Here is a 21731-nt window from a genome sequence, read left to right as displayed (position 1 = left end):
AGAAGATGTCTAGGCAATGAACTGAAGTTCGGCCTTGCGCTCAGACGCGAACTGATCTTTGTAGGTCTCCCAGATCTTCTGCAGCTCAGCTACATACAACTCGTGCAGCCGGTCAATATCTTCCTGCGATGGTTGAGCCGTGGGCGCGGTTGTGACCTTAATAGGCTTGCCCACGACAATGTTGAGCGGCCGGCGGTATGGCATCATGCCTACGTCGTAGTTGAGGATGCCTCGTCCGTGGAGAGCCGGAAGCGTGAATTTGAAGACGCGAAGCACGAACATCTGGAAGTTGTGTACCCAAGGATGCGTCTTCGGGCTCAACTGGTCGTATAGGTCGTTCTCACCAAAGCCCAAAACAGGCACAAGGTCGGCTCCAGTCCGGAGTGCCATCTTGATGAAGCCTTTGCGCCCTTTCAGAATCAACCTGAGAGTTCCAGGCTGAGCCTCAAGCGACTCCCTGGCACCGCCCACGACGATGGTTACTGCTCGGCCCATTCCCTCGTTGTTGGCTCCGCCCTTGCTCAGTGTATTCCAAATCGACTCCTTGGACACAGATCGCACACCCATGAACAGAATGTAGTCCCGGTACAGCGGGATGCGGAAGTTGTTATCAAGGGTCAGCAGGGAATTGGTGATGCCTGGGAACTTCTCGGCAAACCCAAGTGCATTTGTTGCGAAAGCGGCGAAGGCACCATGTGAGATAATGCCGTGGGGGTGGTAACCAAAAATGTACTTCCGGGTCCGGGGCAGATCATGGGTTTTATGAAGCTCGGCGGGGTAATACTCCGCGAAGAACTTCCAGATAGGAAGTGACCGTAGCCATTCCGAGCGGTACTTGAGGTTGCCGTTGGAGGCAACGCTAGACAGCGAAAGGTGGATGAGGTAAGGAACCAGCAAAGGCCACGTAAAGGGGATTGCTGCGAGAAAGAAGAAGACCGAGACAAACGTCAGAATGGAGAGGCCGTGGAACAGCACTGCGCCCGTTTGTAGTCGGCGTGTGAAGGGGACCTTAAGGGGTGCGAACCGAACACCTGCGGCCTTCAATCCGAATCGATGGCTGTTCCGTCGACCATGTGCGGCCAGTGTGAGACGCGGGTAGCTGTCGTCGCTCATGGCCTTGATGCTTGTTGAATCGTCGAAACCGTCGACCAAGGTCTCGTCGGCCGTACCCTCACTTCCGAAGCTCTTGTCAGGGTCCACATTGTTGCCGTTGCTGTCGTTCTCTGCCCTGCTACCATTGCTCCTCGCAGATGGTGACCGTCGATGGCTTCGGCTCGGGCCCTTGGGGCTTTCGTCTAGACCCTGTAGAGGGAAAGCTTGTAAGCACGTTGCCAAACAAAGATAACGGTGTCAGCTTACAGTAGCCGAGTACTCATGGCTGGATTCCTGCCTTCCAGAAGCAGGCCTCTGAGAGTCGTTGGCCGAGGCCTCTGGCGGTCCAAGCTCTGGAGCGTCTGCCACGACGTTAATCTTTGCGTTCCCAGATTCGGCTGACTGTGACGCGAGCTGGGGGTTGCTAAATTGCCTGACAGGCTGCCCCTTTGACGGCGACTTGGAACGACCTGAGCCCTTCTTGCGAGGCATGTCTGCGAATCTTGCTTGATGACGGCACCTTCTCTCGATAAAGGCAGGCCAAAACCAGTGCTCATTTGTGGTGTGCAGAATGTCGCGGAGAAGGAGGAAGTTTATGTAGGCTGTCTCTTACCTTGAATAACAGCCACCTTGGCCCCGTCCCCAAAGTTAGACATGGCTGCGTCGGGACCTCGGACGGGAGGCGTGGGCGTAGGGTGAGCGGGCTGCCAGTACTACTTCCTAGCTAGTGCAAGATCCCCGGCTTGGTTCAGCAAGGGCGATGGTTTGACCACTGGCGACAGGAAACTTTCGGCACACAGGGCGAGCGAGCGAGCGGAGGAATGCACAAAGAAAGGGCGGAAGGTTGTCTGATGGCAGCAGCCTGAAGTTGCGAAACGAGGAGGCGGCTGGTGCACTGCGCTGGATGCAGCGCACCTAAGGACCGGCAGCTGGCCCCCCGGAGCTGCCGCCAATGATGATGACGTGAGGACCCACATACCGGCAAGTGGCTAGCCGCCCTTTCTGCATAATATCCACATAATGCACATAATCTCATGTATGCGAATTGTGAATAAGCAAGCCTAGCTAGAGCCCCTTCCATTGCGGTCGTCTGTTTGCATGTGATTGCCCAACTATTTTGCTGCGGTCCGTCCGTAGAAGTTTTGCGAGAGCTTTCAATGAAGGCCTCTCCAAAATCGAAATCATGTCAATGTCACATAATCGTCATCCTGACCAACAGTTACTATGAATGCACAAGGTCCGTCCCAGCAGCACCGCAGCAGCATCTGCACACGATCGCGGCTCAGCCCTTACAATTACAGTCGATCCCCCCAAAGGGCGATTTACGTGGCTGTCTCGCAACTAGCGCCGTTGAGCTGCTGGTCTGAGACCTGCCTTTGAAAAGCACAGGTTTTGGAAGTGAATTGTCCAACCGCTTCCCCGATTGCCCGCATCAAACAGAGCTCTCCTTCCATTCCCAATACTAGCGTGTGTCTTCTACTCAGGCATGTGAAGGCCAAAGCTTCCACGCTGTCTTGAGGAACAAAGGCCTTCGACAAGCCAGGATCCGACCCTAGCCAAGCCAACGCTGACATCAAGGGAGCATTCAGGCGGCAAGGGGGACACGCGACATCAACCACTTACCGAGCCGCCAACCTGCTTCCACCGGATCAGGGTAGCTTTTCCTGCTTAAGCTTGATCCGACGATATAAAGCTTCTAGAGTCCTCAACGCGACTCGAGAATAGAACACTATCACTTAGAACTAATTAGAATGACTGACCAAGTAACTTCGAGCTTCCTTAGACTGAGTTACCAAATTCACTCGCACTGTATCACCGACGTGTTTTCCACCATTATGCACCGTAACTGCGGGGAGATGAGAACTGTACGCACCAAACCGATTTGCCCCTCAATGATTCGACTCAAATTTTCCTAGGCCATGAACCCCACCATCATCTCACTACCCCCTTCACCCCGCCGACGTCACAAGAGTCAACACTTTACCTGATCCGCCTACAAATATCACGACACTTTGATTGAGCTCCTTAAAATGGCAAAGGCTAAAAAGTCCAAGAACGATGAGAAGGCCGCTAAGCTAGTACGTCCTCCACTGCTTGCTCTCCCGGAAGCAACTTGCCTAACTTGACATGGAGTAGGCTGCAAAGAAGCAGAAGCAAGCCAACAAGGGTGAGAAGAAGGCCAAAACCAAGACTGCAAAACTCGAGGGCAGCGACGCCGAAGATGTAGATCTCGAGCAAGTGCTTGAAGAGTACAGGAAGCAACAGGAGCAGTTCCTCAAAGTCACGGAAACCGTGTGCGAGGGACCGCCCAAGGCCCGCTCTGCCTCTACAATCATGGCCTCGCCTTGTGACCGCAACAACCTGCTGTTATTTGGTGGCGAGTACTTCAACGGCGCACTGGCTCACTTCTTCAACGACTTGCACATCTACTACATTGACCGAGATGAGTGGAGATGTGTCACGTCGCCGAACGCCCCGTTGCCGCGTTCTGGACATGCGTGGACCAGGGCATCCAATCCAAACCATGTATACTTGTTCGGCGGAGAGTTCTCGTCGCCGAAACAGGGGACCTTCCACCACTACTCAGATTTCTGGCGGCTAGAGCCTGCCACGAGAGAGTGGACGAAGATTGATTGCAAGGGCAAGACACCTCCGGCCAGGAGCGGTCATCGTATGACATACTGGAAGCAGTACATCATATTGTTTGGCGGCTTCCAAGATACTTCAAACCAGACCAGGTATCTCGCTGATTTGTGGATCTTTGATACCCAGAACTTCTCTTGGTACAGCCCAACTTTGCCTCCAGCCCAACTCAAGCCGGACGCAAGGTCTTCTTTTACGTTCCTCCCTCATGAGCAAGGTACTGTTCTCTATGGCGGATACTCTAGGGTCAAGGCTACTGTTGCTGCCAACAAGCAGGCCAAGGGGTCAGCTCAGGGACAGAAGAATATTCTAAAGCCGATGGTGCACGACGACTGCTTCTTCCTTAGAATGTCTTTGCCAGCTGAAGGATCACCTGCGACGGCGCCCCCTGTCGTCCGCTGGGAACGACGCAAGAAGCCCGCCAATGCGCCTAATCCCAAGCGCGCAGGTGCCACTATGACATGGCACAAGGGACGTGGCATCTTGTTTGGGGGTGTGCACGACGTAGAGGAAAATGAAGAAGGCATGGATAGCGAGTTTTTTAGGGAACTCTTCGCGTGGAACATTGAGCGAAACCGCTTCTTCCCCTTAACTCTTCGCAAAGCTCGCCAGCAGAAGAAAGCCGCTCCGGCTGAACAGCGCGGAGGCCGCCGTGCGCGAGCCCAGGACCGTGAGGAGGAGCTCCTCCGACAACTGGCTGCTCTGGAGACGGGTAAATCGTTGGAAGATGCCGATGATGTGGAACTTGAAAAGAAGGAAGAGGAGCCCGAAGAGGACGCAAAGCCTTTAAGAGATATGCCGGTGACGCTGGAGCTGCCGCACCCTCGTTTCAACGCGCAGTTGGCCGTGCAAGACGATATTCTCTACGTTTACGGTGGCACGTTCGAGGCCAAGGATCGCGAGTTCACTTTCGATGATCTTTATGCAGTAGATCTTGGCAAGATGGACGGCTGCAAAGAGATCTTTAACAGGCCAGCTGAGGACTGGATGGTAAGTCAAAGTGATCGTCAAGACGCCTTCGTGTTGCTAATATTTGGGCAGGAATCCGAAGATGAAGACGATGATGATGAAGAGGACGACGATGATGACGAAGATGATGAGGATGAGGACGGTGATGTCGAGATGGAGGAGGAAGACAGGCAACAATTTTACACGCCAAGCAAGCGCAAGAAGAAGGTCGACGAGACTTCTTCCGTTGCCGATTCTGAGACAACTGCAGCTACGTCTGTACCCGAGGATGATGACACGGAGGCGGCCACGACTGTGGACGATGGCCTGCCTCACCCTAGAGTAAGTTTTCCAAGCAAAATCACCGGTGTATAATCATGCTAACAATATTATAGCCCTTCGAATCCAGACGCGACTTCTTCGTGCGCACCACGACCGAGTGGCAGGAAATTCTCATGACCAACCTGCGGTGGAAGAACATCCAGCCGGAAACGCTCGCCATCAAGGAGCTTAAGGCTAAGGCTTTCGAACTCAGCGAGGAGAAGTGGTGGGATTGCAGGGAGGAGATCACGGCACTGGAGGAGGAACAGGAGGCTGCTGGTATTACAGAGGTTGTTTCTCTTGCCGACAGAGGCGATGCGGGTGCTGCTGGTGGCGCTAGGAGAAGGTGATTTGTTTGATTTAGGGGCGATGCGGAAATCCTATAACTGAATGATACATGCATGCCATTGGTGAAGTCGATATATGTGCAGGCAGCTGCCCGACTTCTAAGTGGGGCACGTGACTGCGCGTCATTCCCGCACTGCGTTTTTGCCCCTCGATACGCCCAGTGTCGGAGGCAGCTCTTCTCTCCGTCAGACTCCCCAAACTAGGCTACGGAGTATTCGAAGAAGGGCGAGCAAAGTGCCAAAGTACGCAAAAAGAAAATTACTACGGAGCTACGCGCTGAAAGCCACAGGAAACGCTGTCGTTGTTTTCTCACCATGCCGATCGGCATCCAGCGGCTCAATGCAAAGCGTTCGCACCCGAATGACCGAATCGTCTTCATCAAACCGCTGAAAGGCCGAGATGAAAAGACTGCACAGGATTTTCTTGAACGAATAGCCGCACAATGCTGTGAGTTTTTTCTTACAGACTCGGCTTGCGAGGTCTAGCTGACCAAGCACAGTACCCATCATGAAGGAGCACCACCTGTCAGTGATGTCTTTGGAGGAGTACGAACCAAACCGGGAATTCGTCGGCAGGAACTTCAACGCTGGCGAAATCATACAGCTAGTTCTTAAATCACGTTCAGGCAGATGGTTGCCTTTCGAATACGTGCAGATGGTGATGATGCACGAGTAAGTGTGCGTCAGCCATCTCGGGGAGGATCTGACGCTGACCGGGCTTAGATTGGCGCACTGCAAACAGATGAACCACTCTAGAGCCTTCTGGGCAGTGAGGAACCAGTACGCCGAGCAGATGCGAGGACTGTGGCAGCGAGGCTACTCCGGCGATGGCATTTGGGGCCGTGGTGCCCTTCTAGGAACGGGAGCGTTCCGGAACAATGTCGCACTACCCGCAGAACCGCTGCCGGAACACCTTTGCGGCGGTACATATCGATCGCGTGGGCGCAAGAGAAAGATCAAACCAAAGTTGTCCTATAAGGAGCAAAAGGAGCGACGAATCCTCAAAAAGTTTGGCGCTAATGGAGTTGCGCTCGGCGCTGACGAAGAGACCAAGGTCAAGCTGGAGGGCGGCAAGCGTACGCAGGCAAAGCCCCGTGTGGCTGGAAGTGCACGGGGACGAGAGCTGCGAGCAGCAGCAGCGCTCGCACGGTTCGACCAAAAGAAGGGTGGGGAGGAAGACATCAAGTTTGAGGTCAAGGACGAAGATGACAGCGGCGAGAGCGAGTACGAGGACGACCCAGTGGACATCAAGACTGAAGATGCACTCGATATAGATGGGAAACCGATCATGGATGGAAAAGGCCGGGGCATGATCAAGGTGTGCGAGGACGAAAACCCTGATGATCAAGACGCCCAGAACGAATTGAAGGAGCTGCGCGCGTCGGTGAAACATTGGCGACAAACGCACCTCAATATCAAACGCGAAAACGAGCTCAGCAACGCCGTCACATCACATTACCAACCCGGCCAGCAACCAGGAATCGAGAAGTCGACAAAGAGACGTGTATCAATTCAAGCCTCACCACCAAGATTCAAAATCAAAAAGGAGGAAGAGGGTGACGATCAGGGGACACTAATTTTAGACATTGCAAGTGTAACCCCCGCAACCAAGAGAGAAGCAGGAGATGGAGCGCCCTCGTCGGCAGCCCAGCGTCCGACTTCTTCAGTTGACATGGTGCACCCTCCATCCTTGGCTGAGGGTGGAGCGACAGAGTCATCCACGATACCGACAGCCACAACATCAGTGGCAGCGGATGGAGAAGTGCTGTGTGGAGTGTGCTCCTTTGCGAATCCGGCTCTTTCGATAACGTGCGCCATGTGCTCGCATGTGCTGGATCCGGCAAGCGTGCCGAATGCCTGGCGATGCCTGAGTGCGTCGTGCCAGGGGAGCGAGTATCTCAACCCTGGCGACTTTGGAGTTTGCGGAGTCTGCGGGCAGAGCAAAAAGCAAGATTGAGTGCAAGACAGGACTGGTGCATTCGACAACGCTATGGGATGATGACACCTTGCATGAGTACTCTGTGGATGAGTCCAGAGCTGATTATTGTATTACTGGCCGGTTATGGACGTGCGAAAAGGGTAGGAGTAGGGCAAGGGTGAAGAAAGTCATGAGTTATGAGGCGATGTTAATATCGAGTTAACCATCCATACCTTGACAACTGACTAAGGAACGGGCCACAAGGCTCGTTTTTGGCGGGGCTCAACTGGTGTGGTAGATTATTCCCCTGTTATTCTGGGAAACGAACTCCTCTTTCGTAAATGGCAGCGGGAAACGGCGCTCTCGAACCCCGTACACAATTTGTAAAAAGGCCCTCGTTCATTTAGGTTCTGTCAAGTCGTCAAGTAAAGTTTGCGGCGGACTAGGCTGAGGCGGGTTCGCTTAAGGGGTTTGGTACCGTTGGGAGGGGACAACCACTATGAACGAAACATGGAGAAGGGCAGGGCGGGCCAGGCAAAAGCCGATCGATGGAGCCAGGGTTATTGGGAGTGGGCTGTTGACCACGGGCTCGCAGGGACAGACGTCGGTGGTCGGTAATCAGCCGGAATGGGACAGTCGAGCAAACAAGAAGTTGGATGGCATCGCCGCTGGGGATCGTCAGGCCAAGAACTCTCGCTTGCTCAGAGCTTGGAAAAGAATGGAGGCCAACAACAAATACCTCTCCCTCGAGCCCAGGCAGGTCCTGGCTCGTTTGCAAAGGTACCGGATGCACAAGGATGAGCATGACAAAATGGAAGAGGCTATCGACGGCGGGGGTTAGAGATGAATTACACAGAGAGCCTATTCTTAGGGATCTTCCCATATCAAAGCACATCCTATTGACCGGCCATAGCTTATCAGTCACTTTGGACGAAGACGACATCCATAGTAGAATACGGGCACACTGAGCGCATCACCTCATCGACTGGACGCCCGGTCTCCCGTCGACGCTTCCAGTCCTCCAGTCTTCCCAGGGCCTCCCCAAAAGGGGAGGCGGCCGGGGCACTGCACGACTGCGGTAGGTGGTAGTGGCCGCGGGTGGAGACACGGGAATACCGGGATGGACCCACCGGACGAGTTTCAGAAGGCTTAAAATGGCACATCATCGTCTGAACGAACAAGGCCAACCAGAGGACGCACCCGCCGGGGCTGGCTGCTGGCCGCTGGGCCTGTTTCACTTTGCGACTCCGGATGACCGCCGCCGAGTCGATTGGACGGCCGACTGATCAACGAAACTTGTTCCTTCCATCCTCCTGCTTACTTGCACGCACCTCCATGCATGCCCCTTGGCCGGAGCCACTGCTTCGTACCAACTTGCTCTGCACGCAGTGTCCGATCAGCCACCGGTTGTGCTCATCACCGTCCGATGCTACTCATGCTATCCTTGTTGACTCGCTGGCCGAGTATCGCACTTCATGCGCCCTGGACGCCCCGAACAGCGAACCGGCGATCCGAGAGCGGGAACCACACACCCTGGCCCAGCTCGCAGCAACTTCTTGGCAACACATTACCTTCTTCGAATGACACCTACCCTAATGATACTAAGGCTGATGGCAACAACCCCGGGCGAAGCCCCGTCAAACTTGGTGAACTTGAAGCTGCCCAAGCCACCTCAGTCACACCTTCACACCTGCACACGCACGCACGCGCGCACGCGCACACAGACGTTCGAGTGAACATGGGCCCGCTCTCGGCAGGGACACTGAGGCGATCCTCGCGCGGTTCGACGTCTCCCGCCGGCCCTACCAGGACAGCGACAGGATGGACGCACGTCGCCATGATTGTCTGTCCGGCTGTCGTCGATGTGCTCCATCTGGAGAGGATCCATTAAGCCACCAATAAGTTTCCACACCCCTCGATTGTGACATGGGGAAGCCGGCTTTTGATTTTGCGCTGGGGACCGGGGGTTGGAAGGGTTGGTTGATCTCAGCCCAGGGTGCGCGGGAAGGATTTTTTGAACATCACTGCGAAACCACTACTACTTAGTGGCTTGCCATCCTCAGTCTGCTCTCCCCTCTCCTCCTTCCATCCTTTCCAGCTTGAATTGTTCAATTGTTTCTTTCCACATTCATTCCCAATCGCAGACAGTCAGTTGACCGTCGCTTTCTTTCTTTTCTTCTTCATCCAACTTGACGATCTGTGATCTGTTCCATTCTTTCTTCCGAGAGGCCCTGTTTGCTCCGTTCTAAACCAAAACGACCAAACACTTTTGATTTCCCCCCAACCAACCAACCAACCAAATCACAGCCTCTCAAAGATCCAATATCCATCCTTCAGTCATTCTCGATTCAACCAATTCGTACCTGTTGACCGGCTTCGAAGTAAACATCGAAACCGAAACGAACCAATCTCGAGGGGCATATCAACTGAATTCGAGGAACTTACACGACCATCTCACCTCTCCACTACTCTTGACGCCACAACACCAGCCAAAGCAGCAATACTCAACAACGCAATATGTTCACCATGCTCGTCCAGGCCTTTTTCCTGCTCCTCACCGCTACCACCGCCCTCGCCGCCCCAGTTCACAAGTGGCCCCGCTTCACCGTCCCCCAGCAGCACTTTGAGGTCCTCAGCATGCGCAGCCAGGCGCCGGTGAACACCGCCGCCGTGTTGGAAGTAACCTGCATCGACCGCAATGCGTAAGTCTTTCCTCCTCCATCGCAAGTCTCTCTTGCATACTTGTCTCACAACTATGCACCCGTTGTCAACTCATCAAACACCCCCTACATCTCTCAAGAGAAGCCCCATTAACTAACACTCAAACCAGCCACGTTGTCTTCCATGACCAAAACGCCGCCGAGCTTGCCATCTGTGGTGGCATCTCGGGTGACGTCGCCTCCTGCCAGGGCAACCCGTCCACGACCGTCGGCCAGGCCGGCTCCGCCCGCTTCTCCCTCAAGCCCACCACCGAGGGCGCCACCATCAACATTGCAAAGGCCAAGTGGGAGCAGTGCGTCCGTGCCGCCCGCGACAAGTGCCCCACGGGCAGCGTCAGAGCCGTCTGTGCCGGCGGCGCGACCTCGGGCGACGTCGAGTTTACGCTCCTGAACTCTCAGAGTGCCGAGCTGTAAGCCGTGACGCTTTGAAGACAAAACCACGATGGCGGCGGATGAGGGGGTGTTCTAGATGTGCTATGATTCCCTTTTTCTTTTTTTTCTCTCTTCCTCTCAGGGGTTTCCTAGGATCAGGTAACCTATATCTCGTGGCGGCATACCCATGGTTCGGTTGTGATGGTCTTGATGGGACGGTTCTGGGTCGGGAATGATTGGCCCTGACGGACGTTGGGGCCGACTCCTTACAAGGAGAGAGATGCATATACATAAGTATATAGGATGCAACAAGCATCTAAATCTGTACACAGCCTCTTCTGATGAGGTTTGCCGAATCAACAGTCACAGGCCCCAAAAGGTCATCCAATCCAAAACCACTCTTCTCTCAAAAGACAAACTTATAGGGGTATCATAACGCCTTTCCTTAGAATCCTCATCTCCATGCAATCCACACGGTGACCAAAAAGGAGATAAAATCCACACATCTACCACTCCCAAAGCCCGCCATTGGGCCCGGGGGGGAAATATTCAGACACCGTACCTCGTAAAGCACTCCTCGCGGTGCGTCTCAAGACAGTCCAAAGCGCACACCCTCGTGCCGCACTTCATGCACTTGACGCGCCCCCAGTACCCGCACACCTCGCAGAAGGTCCGCACGGGGTACCGCGTGTCCTCGTCGCCCCACTCGGCCCTCGCGTCCCAGAAGCTCAGCATCGGCCGCGACAGCAGCCACCGCAGCTCCTCGTCCGTCGGCATGTCGGGCACGCGCGACACGAGCAGCGGGTCGTCGTCGCCCGGGTGCGCTGGCGGGCCGGGCTTGTCGCAGGGCGCGAGCACCGGGTCCGTCGCTGCCGCTGCCGCCGCCGCGGGATCCTCTGCCCCGGCGGCGGATGGCGCGGGGGTCATTTCGACGTCCTCGGGCTCCGTCGGCGCCGGCTTCGGGGTCGAGGGCTTCGAGCGCTTGGCGGCGTTGCGCTTGGTGTGCTGGTTGGGGTGAGGCGGCTTGTTGGCCGGCTTCGCCGTGTGCTGGTTCGCGTGCGGCGTGGGGGCGTGCTCGGAGTGCGAGAGGAGGGCGAGGTAGTCGTCGAGATGGTTGTGGAACGTCTTTTGGGACTGCAGGATCTTGCGGACGTTGGGCGTGCTCTTGTTCTGGCCTGTTTACCTCACCCGTCGTCAGCCAGCCGTCGTCGCATTCCCAAGCCTCCCTTCCCACTTGGAGTATTCTCTTCTTGTGCGGCAGTGACGGGGAACTCACCTCTTGAGCCCTTGGCAGGGATGGGTATCGAGGCATCTCTGCCGCCGTCGCGGTCGAGCAGCTCAAGCTCCTTGCGGATCTTGGCCTCCTGTCGCACCGTGAGGTCCGAGGCGGAGGGGTTTGCCTTGCTGCGGGCGGCGCGCTTGCGGTTCGCGGGCTGCAGCGCTGCCGCCGCCGGGTTGACGCCCGTGTCGGGCACGTAGGCCCAGCCCGGGGCAGATGTGACCTTCGCGCTGGCGAGTTCGTATACGCCAAAGTTGTTCATGTTGGAGGAGTGTGGTTGAAGGGGTGGGGTGTCCCTTTTTTTTTTAAAAAAAATGTTAGGGAAGAGTACTAGGTCAGACTTCACGGGTGGTAATTTTTGGAGCTCCCAAGCTTTGTTCGTTGGTAACGAATCAGGTCCGACGACGTTGAACGGTGGATTCTTGACCAATGGGCTTTGGGTGGTGTCACGGACGTTGCAGACCGGGACAGAGCAAAGAGCTCTCCGGCATGTTAGTAGAAACGCAGGTACCGCTATGTTGACCGAATGGTCAAAACATGCGTATTTCCCAATCGAAAGGCTTCATGCTCAATGAGCTCCCTTCGAACCATTTGAACGTCATCGTCGTGGTATTCCCTGGCCACGTTAGCCGACAAGTGCCGATAATGCCTGAGAGCCGCGTTTCCGAGGCCCCTTTCAGTGGACCACGGCGGCCGAAGCCACCCCAGATACCCCCAGACCCAGAAACAACCCCAATTCGACTGCCCTGGTGCGCATTTTGGACCAATAGGACCACGCCAATTCCCTCCCGGCTAATCCCGCCCTCGCTCGTCCGGCGCTGGCGGACCTGAGGTAATGCACGCCGCAGCGGCGCCGCAGAAACGACGTAGGGGGGAGGAGCCAACGTGAGAGAGCTCCCACCTGGTCCAAATTACGCAGCATCGACCGACCTACCTCGCCGAACCTTGGTCAACGCATCTCCATCCCACTACCACCACCACCGCCACCCCAACAACCACAACAACCACAACAACAAACAGCCAGAAGGCCGCCCATTTTCTTCACACAACTTCCGCACGACGCGAACGATTCCCCTGGTCGTCGCCTCAATTCCCACGAACCCACCTCCCTCCCTCGAACCACGCACCAAAACACACAACCCACAATGGCCTCCCGCCTCGTCACTCGCGCGATCCCCCGCGCCACCGGCCTCCCTCTCCGTGCCGCCCGCTCCTTCCAGACATCCTCGCCCCTGCGTGACGCCGTTGCCGCTCCTCTCCCGGCCCGGAAACCTGTTGGCGCCTTCCGTGGAGGGTACGTTCGAGCTCCCTCGCCGTTTACGACCGCCCCAGCCCTTACTCAGCGCCCAATTGCACTCGTGTGCTAGCCGGGACGAGGAGGATGGGCATCGTTCACAACTTGTTGGCTAGAGAACCGTGTTGGCTAATCCGTTGCGTAAACAGTCTCTTTGGCTTCTTCTTCGGCAGCTCCATCGCCGGCGCCGGCGTCTACTCCTACCTCCTCCAAGAATACAAGACCTCGAACGAGCTCCTGACGGAGGATATCTATGTGCGTCTTTGCATCTAATGGCATCTCCATGAGTGCCATTGGCTCTCTTTATCTCTCTCTATGTCTCTGACGTCACGTTTCTCCGTGTTTCTCTCTTTCCCGAGAGCTGAGCGGGGCACCCTTCACATACCTCTTGCATAGCAGCAAAGCATGTTCACATGTCCCAGTGGACTGCCCTTCCGGGCGGCGCGCTCTTGCTCTCCTTGACTCTTCTTCTCTCTGCATTCTCCTTCCCACCCCTTTACAACCCCCAAAAGACGATGTTTGAGAGCTCAGAAGGCTAACCAGATGTTCACTCTGCAGGCTCTCCAGGCGGCCGTTCAGCGCGTGAGCAACTACGTCCAGGCGTTGGAGGAGAAGATGGATGCCATGGAGCGCAAGAGGAAGTAAACGGACCCCGTTCTGGGCAGGGCGAGCGAGGGGATGATTCTTGCATGAAGGGACGCCGTGGTAATGGGCGGGAATTGTGAGGGCGAACAACACAAAAAACAGCAATGCACAATGGCCACGACCGATTTTTTCAAAAAAAAGCATTTTCTTCGTGAGGTACCTCGATTCGACAGAAAAAACAACCCGGGATGTTGGGAAAGTTTCGATTCACGTCCCGTTGCGGTAACCCGCAGGGCGAGGAGTCTGAATGTGTGATGTACAAAGGGGAATGTAATAACATGCGCGGATGGGAGTTGTGGGGGACGGCGAAGATATCAACAATACATACCCGGACCTTCATTCAAATACCTGCGCTGTAAGCGTTAGGGGCCCCCCTTCTTGATTGAATGCTGTTCGATCCGCTGACATCTACGCCCGAAAGTTGGACGGTCTCACTGCTTTCTTACTCTCTCTCTCTCTCTCTCTCTCTCTCTCTCTCTCTCTCTCTCTCTCTCTCTCTCTCTCTCTCTCTCTCCCGTAACCTTAGAACCTCAATCATGCTTCTCGCGATGCTCTGTCTGGGGGTGGAAGGGAAGGGCGGTCATCAGTGCAATACTCCGAATGGCAGATACCCCAAGGCATCAGGTCCCGAGAGAACAAGACCCCGGCGGCGGCAACCATCCAGCCCTGCAATCTCTGGCAGCGTCCGCGGGGGCGTGCTTCCTAAAGAAAGAATCGACTCTTCAAGGGGGCCAGGCGAGCTCCCGGCTGCACGGGCAGGCGCCGTTGCCTTGTGTGTTTGGCTTCGCGGGGTCCAGTGGAACGGCCTCCGGATCGACCAAGTGGACGACACATGGTTGGCGGACGGAGGGGGTGGGAGCGAAAACGTTCACGAAGCGTCGGACGTCCAGCTTGGGCGGTCCCAAAGACGTCTCGGGAGCCGGTTGTAACGGATTGCCGCCCTCGGCTGGGTATCTCTGGATAAGACGCATGGTCTCCCATCAAGACCAGGTGCAACAGCACACACGATTTGCCTATTGGGAAAAAGTGAAGCCTCAAGTGATGCGGGTCCGCAGTGAAAGGCCAAGACACGAAGACACGAAGACACGAAGAACCTTCATTAATATGGAAATGCAACAAACGCACTAGTGGTATAGTTCAAGACGACGACAGTCCCTCCCGGTATAGCCCATAACGCCCCACCTCTTCATCAAGTCATGCATGACAGTCCCTCCCGGTATAGCCCATAACGCCCCACCTCTTCATCAAGTCATGCATGAAAGTCTGTACTTCCCTCCCCTCCCCCTGTTCACCTCCTGCCCTTGGCAAAGGCCTCGACCTTGCCCATGAGGCTCTTCAGGCCGACGCCTCTCTCGCAGTTGCTCTCCAGCCAGATCTCCATCTTCTCCCGGACGCTGCGCATGCTCTTGAGCACCGGCATTTGGCCGTTGTCCTCGGCCACGACGTATGTGCCGGGGTTGAGCAGCAGGTCAAAGCACTCGGCCCAGATCTCCGTCTGCCAGTAGCGCTTGAGACTCTCGCGGACGCGGTACTTGCGTCCGGAGCCGATGCCGCCCTGGTCGCAGCGCACCGTCTCGATGTACTTGCCGAAGAGCAGGCAGTGCAGGATACCCGCAAGGCCGTGGTAGTCAATCTGCCAAGTCCACGGACGACCCTCGCGCATCTCGGCACAGTCCTGCGCGCTCGTCTTCCAGTCGGCGATGAAGCCCACGTCGGGCTCAAAGTTGCGCATATCGATGCCGCGGCCAAAGTCGATGAGGGTCACGCCCCTCGCATCCCAGCCGCCGGAGCCATCGGAACCGTACTGTGTCGCCAATGGTTGGTCGTTGGCGCCGTTGTCCAGGCGAAGCAGGCAGTTGTCCACCTTGAGGTCACCGTGGAGGACGCCGCGGGCATGCAGAGACTCAACGGTGCGCAGGAGCTCGATGGTGAAGAACATGGCCAGCTGCTCGTCCATAACGGCAGAGGGCTCGGCGCGGAAGAAGTTGACGACGTCGAGGAGACTTCCGTGGGGGTGGAAAGGGAGGAAAAGGAAGCCCTCGTCCTGGTAGAGATGGAATTCGTGCGCGTACGAAATGGAGGCAGCTGCGCGGTGCTGCGGACCCAAGCGCGTGTGGGCGAGACGCATCATGTGGAACTCCCACGGCGTTGGGGGAAGCTCCATCTTCAGCGCCTCCAGGCTGGTCCGATGGTTAACAGCAAATGCGCCCTTACCCATTGCCACGACGCCATTCTCGTCCTTCTCTTCTTCGTCGGCCGTCGAGTTCTCGACGAGATAGACAGGGGCAAACGCGCCTGCGCCAAGCTCCTTCCTGATCGTGTACTCGGTTGGAACGTCGGGGAACTCAATGGTGACCAAGGCGAAGGCGTTGCTGGTCCTTTCCGAGCCAGCCTTTGCCGCCTTCGTCATAGCTTTGGCGAATTTGCGGATGTCGTTGCCCTTCTCGTACTTTTCATTGCGGTGGTCGTAGAATCCGGGGTACGAGTCCAATGAAGGTTGCATGTTGGCAAGGATCTCGTTCCTCACCGCCTCATCGACGGGGTTGCACTGCAACTCCTTGATGATAGGCCCTTGGGGAGGTGCGGGCTTTGCCGAGGCGGATTTGGACTTGCCAAGAAGGGGTTGGGCAATCTTCACAGGTCGGACCTCGCTCAGAACCTCCCTCAGCGGGCTGCTACCGGGCTCCTCTATGTCAGACTCCTCCTCGTCGATGGTCGATTCGGCATCGTCCCGGCAGGGAGTTTCGAACTTCGCCTTACGTTCTGTAAACGCAAGAGAAGACTCGGTTCTCTCCGTGATAGGGGTCATGAACGGAAGTCGGTTGTTGGCCATCTCGACCGGATCCCTAAACGGCCGTGTCCTGGGCTCATAATCCTCGGGCGGTATAGGGACGAACATCGTTTTGGTTCTGGGTGGGTAGTCATCGTCATCTTCGCCTTCCTCCGCTTCGTCCTCTTCCTCGTCGTCCGAGTCTCTTGCTTCCTGAGAGTCTGGCTCGTCAGATAAAGGGCCTGCGGATCCAGCGTAGTCCGGGTCCATCAAATCAGACGCTTTGGTCTCGTCAACGTCGGCCTGCGTCGCATCTTCATTGAGGACTGGGACATGCTTCTGTGTAGAAAAGTCAGACCACTCGCTGATGCTCTTCGCGTCCGACATGTCCTCGTCCGCTTCGTCAGCTTCATCCGCTTCATCTGCCTCGTCTGCCTCGTCGTCCATGTCTATCTGTCGTGTTGTCATGGTACTCTCTGCGCCGCTTGTGTAGTCATCATCCGACTCATAGTCATCGGAGTCATCACTCTCCTCTTCTTCCTCTTCCTCTTCCTCTTGAGGAGTAGATTGAATAGGTTGGTTGAAAATCTCATAAATATCGTCGGTGGCAGCCCGGGTGTGAAGGGTCATCGTCGGCTCAGCCGTGTTCCTTTTCTTCAACTTCGGCCGGGACGGCGAGTCCAGGTTTGCCTTGACTACGGCCATGTTAGTAGTGGTTAGTCATGTGGAACTGCACCCAGCTTACTGATTTGAGTCTCATTGACTTCCATCGCCTTCTTCTTTTTCTTGCTCTTGCCCTCCTTCTTGTTGAGAATGACGCCGTTCTCATCCATCATGACAGTCTCTGTGTGAACAACCAGCTTTTCCTGCACCATTTGGCTGACATCGTCAATAACGGAAGGTTCTGCGTCCGTCACCTCGGGGACGTTTTGCTCTGTTAGCGGCTCATCATCCCACGATCTGTTCAGCCAGCCACGGTTCAGGGCCCAAACCTCCTCGAAACCAAGCTCAGAGCCAGGCTCCTCTGGAGTGGGATAAACAGCTTCTAGGCTGACGAATATACGCTCTTTCTTCCCGCTAACTGGATTCACAACTATCTGGTTCTTAGAGGGCACGAGTGTTATGTGGGATTTGGTCATTTGTGCTCGTGATTGTGTTCGTGATTGGGTTTGGGGTCGCGGTTTTGACTGCAACTGAGACTGAAATACAAGAACGCCATAAAGCCATACATTAGTCCTATAATCATCAACATCTGGGCTTTGGGAAGCGCAAGTGAAAGTGGTACATACCGTATCCCTGAAAATAGCCATCTTGGGAGCAGTGCTCTTCTTGCCACCCGCCTTCAACGTCTCCCCTGCCCATGGTTTGGGCTCCATCACATTCTCCTTCTTCCGGTCGCCCAATGAGCCGATCGAATCCCATCCCTTGGACTCAGGTCCCCGTGCAGACAATGCCGGAGGGGCGGAATCGGTATCTGAGAAAATGGCCATCTTGGCCTTGCCAGGCTTGGAGGCAGGACCACCAACGCCTTGATTTGGGCGAGGAGCCTGAGGGTCTGCGGCAGCCGCGCGAGCAGCGGCGAAGGGATCGACCTTTGCGGCCAGAGCGGGTCGCATAGTGGGAAGTGCTGGTGATGAAGGCGCCTCGGCTGCGTCCGGCTGTTGGGCGAGTCTCTGCTCGAATTCCTTGAACTTGCGCACCAGGCGTTGAACGGGTCTCGCCTCACGTTCGATGCCCAGCTTGTACACCTCCTCCGCCTGATTCCACCTATCAGCGCCTTCGAGCCATGCTGCGTACTCTTCGTAAAAAAGGGCAAGTGTCTCGCCAATGCCGTGGCGCGACAGGAAGAGGAACGTCTCCCGTGGCGAGTCAGCGAAGAACTGGATGTACAGCATCCAAATCTTGAGGTATCTGGGGTCGTTTTTGTATTGCGCCGAGTTGACGAAGATCTTGGTGGCACGCTCTAGCAGCGTGTGAAGCTGCGACTGTGGTGTGGCTTGCGCAGAGGGGTATGCGTCGAGGGTCCAGCGCACGTAGCGGTCGAAAATGTCGAGGGGGTCATCTGACTCGGCGATGCTCTGAATTTCCTCCTCGTACTCCGCTCGAATGCAGTCGTTGACATTTTTGGTGTCTGATGGCGTCGGGGTGTCTAATTTGTGCAGGGGAGAGGGCGAAAAGAGTTCGGCCAGCTTCTTGGCGGAACGTCCGCTGGGCAGCGCCTGGATGTTTTCTTTTTGTGCTTCGATGATGTCGAAGTTTATGAGGTCTTCGGAGGCTGCCATGGTTAGTATCGTCGCGGCAAGTAGCCTGCGCGTCTCCAGATAAGGTAATGCTGGAGTGGTGCGTTTTGGGTTGTCGATGTCCAAAATGGAGGGGGAGAAAGGTCTGAAATGGATGTCAATGTTGTGGTGTTGATTCTTGATAAGGCAACGATAACAGAGGAGCAGGGGGGTCGTGCACGCTGTTGTCGGGGCAACTGCCCCTTAAGTTTATGTAATGCCGCCACCCCACCATGTTCTGGGGGATCAAATCGGGAATCAGCTCACATCTAACTGACTGCCTTTGTCTCCCTGCTGATGATAAGGACGCCGAGACTAGCCAAAAGGCAGAAACGCGGAGAATAAGCTGGCACCAAAGGTTCCCTAAGGAAATTCAGCGCAAAAGAAGTGGCTGAGAGTTAGTTTCGCGCGCGCTCTATGGTTGGCGCACAGCCCACCTACCAAACATCATGGCAGCCAGATGGGCATGACTTACAATAATTTACTTTACCCGAGTAAAGTATTTCTTACCATAGGGCTGTAGATAATAATACTTTCTTGTAAATAAATACATATATATATATATATATATATATATATTAATAAAAGCAAGTACAATTCCATCGCTTCACCTGCCTGTGGATCTCACTTCATCCACAGCTCCCAATTGTCACACTTACCACTTGCAGTCTCGGCCACGGGACGCTGATAAACTCTAAGGATTCAATAACCAATGTCCCATGTATTTTATGGCTTACAAAGGCCCTCTAATAGAGGATTTCCACTTGGTGATTGTGGAATTGGACCTCGACTTGGTCTGCAGAGCAGAGAAGAGTTCTCGGTATCTCTCTTTGGACAAAATCCCGTTCTGGCATACATCAGCAACGCTGGACTGCATGAAGTATTTAATAGACGCTGATAAAAATCTACTTGTACGCAGGTTTTCCTCAAGGCATTTCTGCCCACACGTTTAAAACGGGGTGCTTTGGCTGGGTTTACTTTCCCATCATACAAGTGCATTCTCAACTTCAACTCCCCGCATTAATTGATTAACTCGTAAACCAACTTCATTTACAATCTAATCTTCCTTTGTGATGTATCTACTTGAGAACTTCTGGCAAAATTTGGGTTGCACAGATTGGGGATGCCGATATATGTACACATTCCTCCGGGCCAGGTAGAGCCAATTGCACGCGGCTAATCCCGGCGCGGCGTTGAGCAATTTCTCCGAGTACCGCGATCTGCCCGGCTCTGGACTTCTGGTTCACTCCGTAAAATAGAGGCACAATCACGCCGGTGATGTATTCTGGCCCAGACTAGGCCCTATGGTCGTTCTCGTTTGATCCTTCATGCTAAAACCGTCAAGTGATGACGCGAAGATATTTGAAGTGGACGTTAAACCCGGCAAACATGGTAAACGATCCTGTTAGCTGCTACCAAATTAGCGCCTGCGGAACGGCCCTTCGTAATTGATTCTTGGCAAAATCGTGCGTTTTCAGCGACGAATTAGTGAGAAGGGGAAAAAATCATATTGCTTGGTACATGTTGAGCATGTGCTTGACTGAGGCCTTCCAGCTTTGCGGCAAACCCAGCCTAAGGTACATTGGTACAATCAAATACTAAAGACGCCACGACTATATTAGGGCCATAATCGTCGACGCTTCAACTTATTGATCTGCTCTATCTTCCAGAGCTCAGCCAAACATTACTATCACACTCATATTGAAGCCCATCATGCACGTTCTCATCAGTGGAGCGGGTATAGCTGGCCCAACGCTGGCATGGTTCCTAGCAAGGACCGGCGCGCGCATCACCGTCATCGAGAAGAGCCGCTCCATCCCTACCTACGGCCACAACGTCGACGTTAACCATAGCGCAATCTCGGTCATGAATAAAATGGGACTCATCGAAGAACTTCGACGGTTCAACACGACGGAGAAGGGCACCCAGCTCATCGACCCCAAGGGACGGCCATTCGCATCTTTCCCTGTCAAGGACGGCTCCTCCGCAAGTCCTACCTCAGAATTCGAGATATTGCGCGGAGACTTGGCTACTGTCCTATACGATGCCACAAAAGACCACCCGAATGTGGAGTACTTGTTCGGCACGACAAGCACAAAAATCATCTCCAACGATGATGATTCTGTCAAGGTCCAACTGAGCAATGGAGAGGTTCGAGACTTTGACCTCTTGGTCGCAGCAGACGGTCAGTGGTCAAAAGTTCGGAAGCAGTGCTTTCCTCCAGAGAGCATCACCGTCATCGACAAGAACATGTACGTCGTCTACTGCGCCATCCCGCGCCTGCCCAGCGACAACGACTGGTGGAACGTCTATCAGGCCCTGGGATCTAGGATCATCACCCTTAGACCCGACCCGCACGGCACCATTCGGGCAATGTTTACTCGCATGCCCTGCAATGATGCTCAGAAGAAAGAATGGCAGGAGGCTTCAAAGGGCGGCAGGAAGCTGCAGCAAGAGCTTGCAAGGAGAGAGTTTTCAGATGCTGGATGGCAGGCGCCCAGGCTTCTGGACGCCATGGAGCAGGCGGAGGACTACTATTTCCAGGAGATCCAACAGATCAAGATGGCCAAGTGGTCCAACTCCCGCGTTGTGTGTCTCGGTGATGCCGGTTTTGCCCCGTCCCCGCTTACGGGAATGGGCACTTCACTAGCTATGATTGGAGGTTATATGCTTGCGGGTGAGCTGAGCAAGCTTGGCCAGGGAGAACACCCTTCAAGAGCGCTCGAGGCCTACGAGAACGCTTTTCGCCCATACGTCGAGGAAATACAGAAGGTTTCCTTCCTCGTCCCAGGAGTGGCGCATCCCCAGACGGCGTGGGGGAGGTGGGTTTGCTCGGTGTGCGTGTCGACAATTTCCAAGGTCGTAGCGCTTCCGTGGGTGGCGAAGAGGTTTCTTGACGATACTAACGTTGATGATTCGGAGTTCCCGCTACCCATGTATCCTAAATTAGCCGATGAGGGTTCCAAGTGAGGCAAGCATAGTCATGGCAATACAGGGTGCCAGGGGTTTATATGTACGCGAGAGACAAGCCATGAGAGATGGCAAACCAACAAGTTTACTCACTATTATTCATAATGTATTAGGGGATTTTTCTGTAATTCAA

At 54.9% G+C, this 21731-nt stretch overlaps 8 protein-coding genes across 8 annotated transcripts; 5 read left to right on the top strand and 3 right to left on the bottom strand.

Annotated features, from left to right (window-relative positions):
- Positions 1-9: 9 nt before the first annotated feature.
- Positions 10-1748, bottom strand: EsH8_I_000879 (diacylglycerol O-acyltransferase; the record flags this gene model as incomplete). The annotated part of the gene is made up of 3 exons (XM_083268292.1): positions 10-1302; positions 1360-1454; positions 1706-1748. The coding sequence occupies 3 exons, from the start codon at positions 1746-1748 to the stop codon at positions 10-12; spliced, it is 1431 nt and encodes a 476-aa protein (XP_083118730.1).
- A 1374-nt stretch (positions 1749-3122) lies between these two features.
- On the top strand, positions 3123-5354 carry EsH8_I_000878 (uncharacterized protein; the record flags this gene model as incomplete). Its single annotated transcript, XM_083268291.1, has 4 exons — positions 3123-3170; positions 3229-4725; positions 4777-5025; positions 5079-5354. 4 exons carry the CDS (start codon positions 3123-3125, stop codon positions 5352-5354), a joined length of 2070 nt encoding a protein of 689 aa, XP_083118729.1.
- A 312-nt stretch (positions 5355-5666) lies between these two features.
- Positions 5667-7308, top strand: EsH8_I_000877 (WLM domain-containing protein; the record flags this gene model as incomplete). The annotated part of the gene is made up of 3 exons (XM_083268290.1): positions 5667-5799; positions 5852-6023; positions 6075-7308. 3 exons carry the CDS (start codon positions 5667-5669, stop codon positions 7306-7308), a joined length of 1539 nt encoding a protein of 512 aa, XP_083118728.1.
- A 2478-nt stretch (positions 7309-9786) lies between these two features.
- On the top strand, positions 9787-10403 carry EsH8_I_000876 (uncharacterized protein; the record flags this gene model as incomplete). The annotated part of the gene is made up of 2 exons (XM_083268289.1): positions 9787-9971; positions 10100-10403. 2 exons carry the CDS (start codon positions 9787-9789, stop codon positions 10401-10403), a joined length of 489 nt encoding a protein of 162 aa, XP_083118727.1.
- A 507-nt stretch (positions 10404-10910) lies between these two features.
- EsH8_I_000875 (zinc finger HIT domain-containing protein) lies at positions 10911-11902 on the bottom strand (the record flags this gene model as incomplete). The annotated part of the gene is made up of 2 exons (XM_083268288.1): positions 10911-11536; positions 11638-11902. 2 exons carry the CDS (start codon positions 11900-11902, stop codon positions 10911-10913), a joined length of 891 nt encoding a protein of 296 aa, XP_083118726.1.
- An 883-nt stretch (positions 11903-12785) lies between these two features.
- On the top strand, positions 12786-13579 carry EsH8_I_000874 (uncharacterized protein; the record flags this gene model as incomplete). Its single annotated transcript, XM_083268287.1, has 3 exons — positions 12786-12934; positions 13084-13189; positions 13493-13579. 3 exons carry the CDS (start codon positions 12786-12788, stop codon positions 13577-13579), a joined length of 342 nt encoding a protein of 113 aa, XP_083118725.1.
- A 1288-nt stretch (positions 13580-14867) lies between these two features.
- Positions 14868-18631, bottom strand: EsH8_I_000873 (Mad3/BUB1 homology region 1-domain-containing protein; the record flags this gene model as incomplete). The annotated part of the gene is made up of 3 exons (XM_083268286.1): positions 14868-17044; positions 17095-17548; positions 17639-18631. 3 exons carry the CDS (start codon positions 18629-18631, stop codon positions 14868-14870), a joined length of 3624 nt encoding a protein of 1207 aa, XP_083118724.1.
- A 1710-nt stretch (positions 18632-20341) lies between these two features.
- EsH8_I_000872 (uncharacterized protein) lies at positions 20342-21598 on the top strand (the record flags this gene model as incomplete). Its single annotated transcript, XM_083268285.1, has 1 exon — positions 20342-21598. The coding sequence occupies one exon, from the start codon at positions 20342-20344 to the stop codon at positions 21596-21598; it is 1257 nt and encodes a 418-aa protein (XP_083118723.1).
- Between the last annotated feature and the right edge of the window lie 133 nt (positions 21599-21731).

This window comes from Colletotrichum jinshuiense, chromosome 1, assembly GCF_051148585.1.
Source record: "Colletotrichum jinshuiense chromosome 1, complete sequence".
Lineage (NCBI taxonomy): Eukaryota > Fungi > Ascomycota > Sordariomycetes > Glomerellales > Glomerellaceae > Colletotrichum > Colletotrichum jinshuiense.
This window is presented reverse-complemented; position numbering and strand designations above follow the sequence as displayed.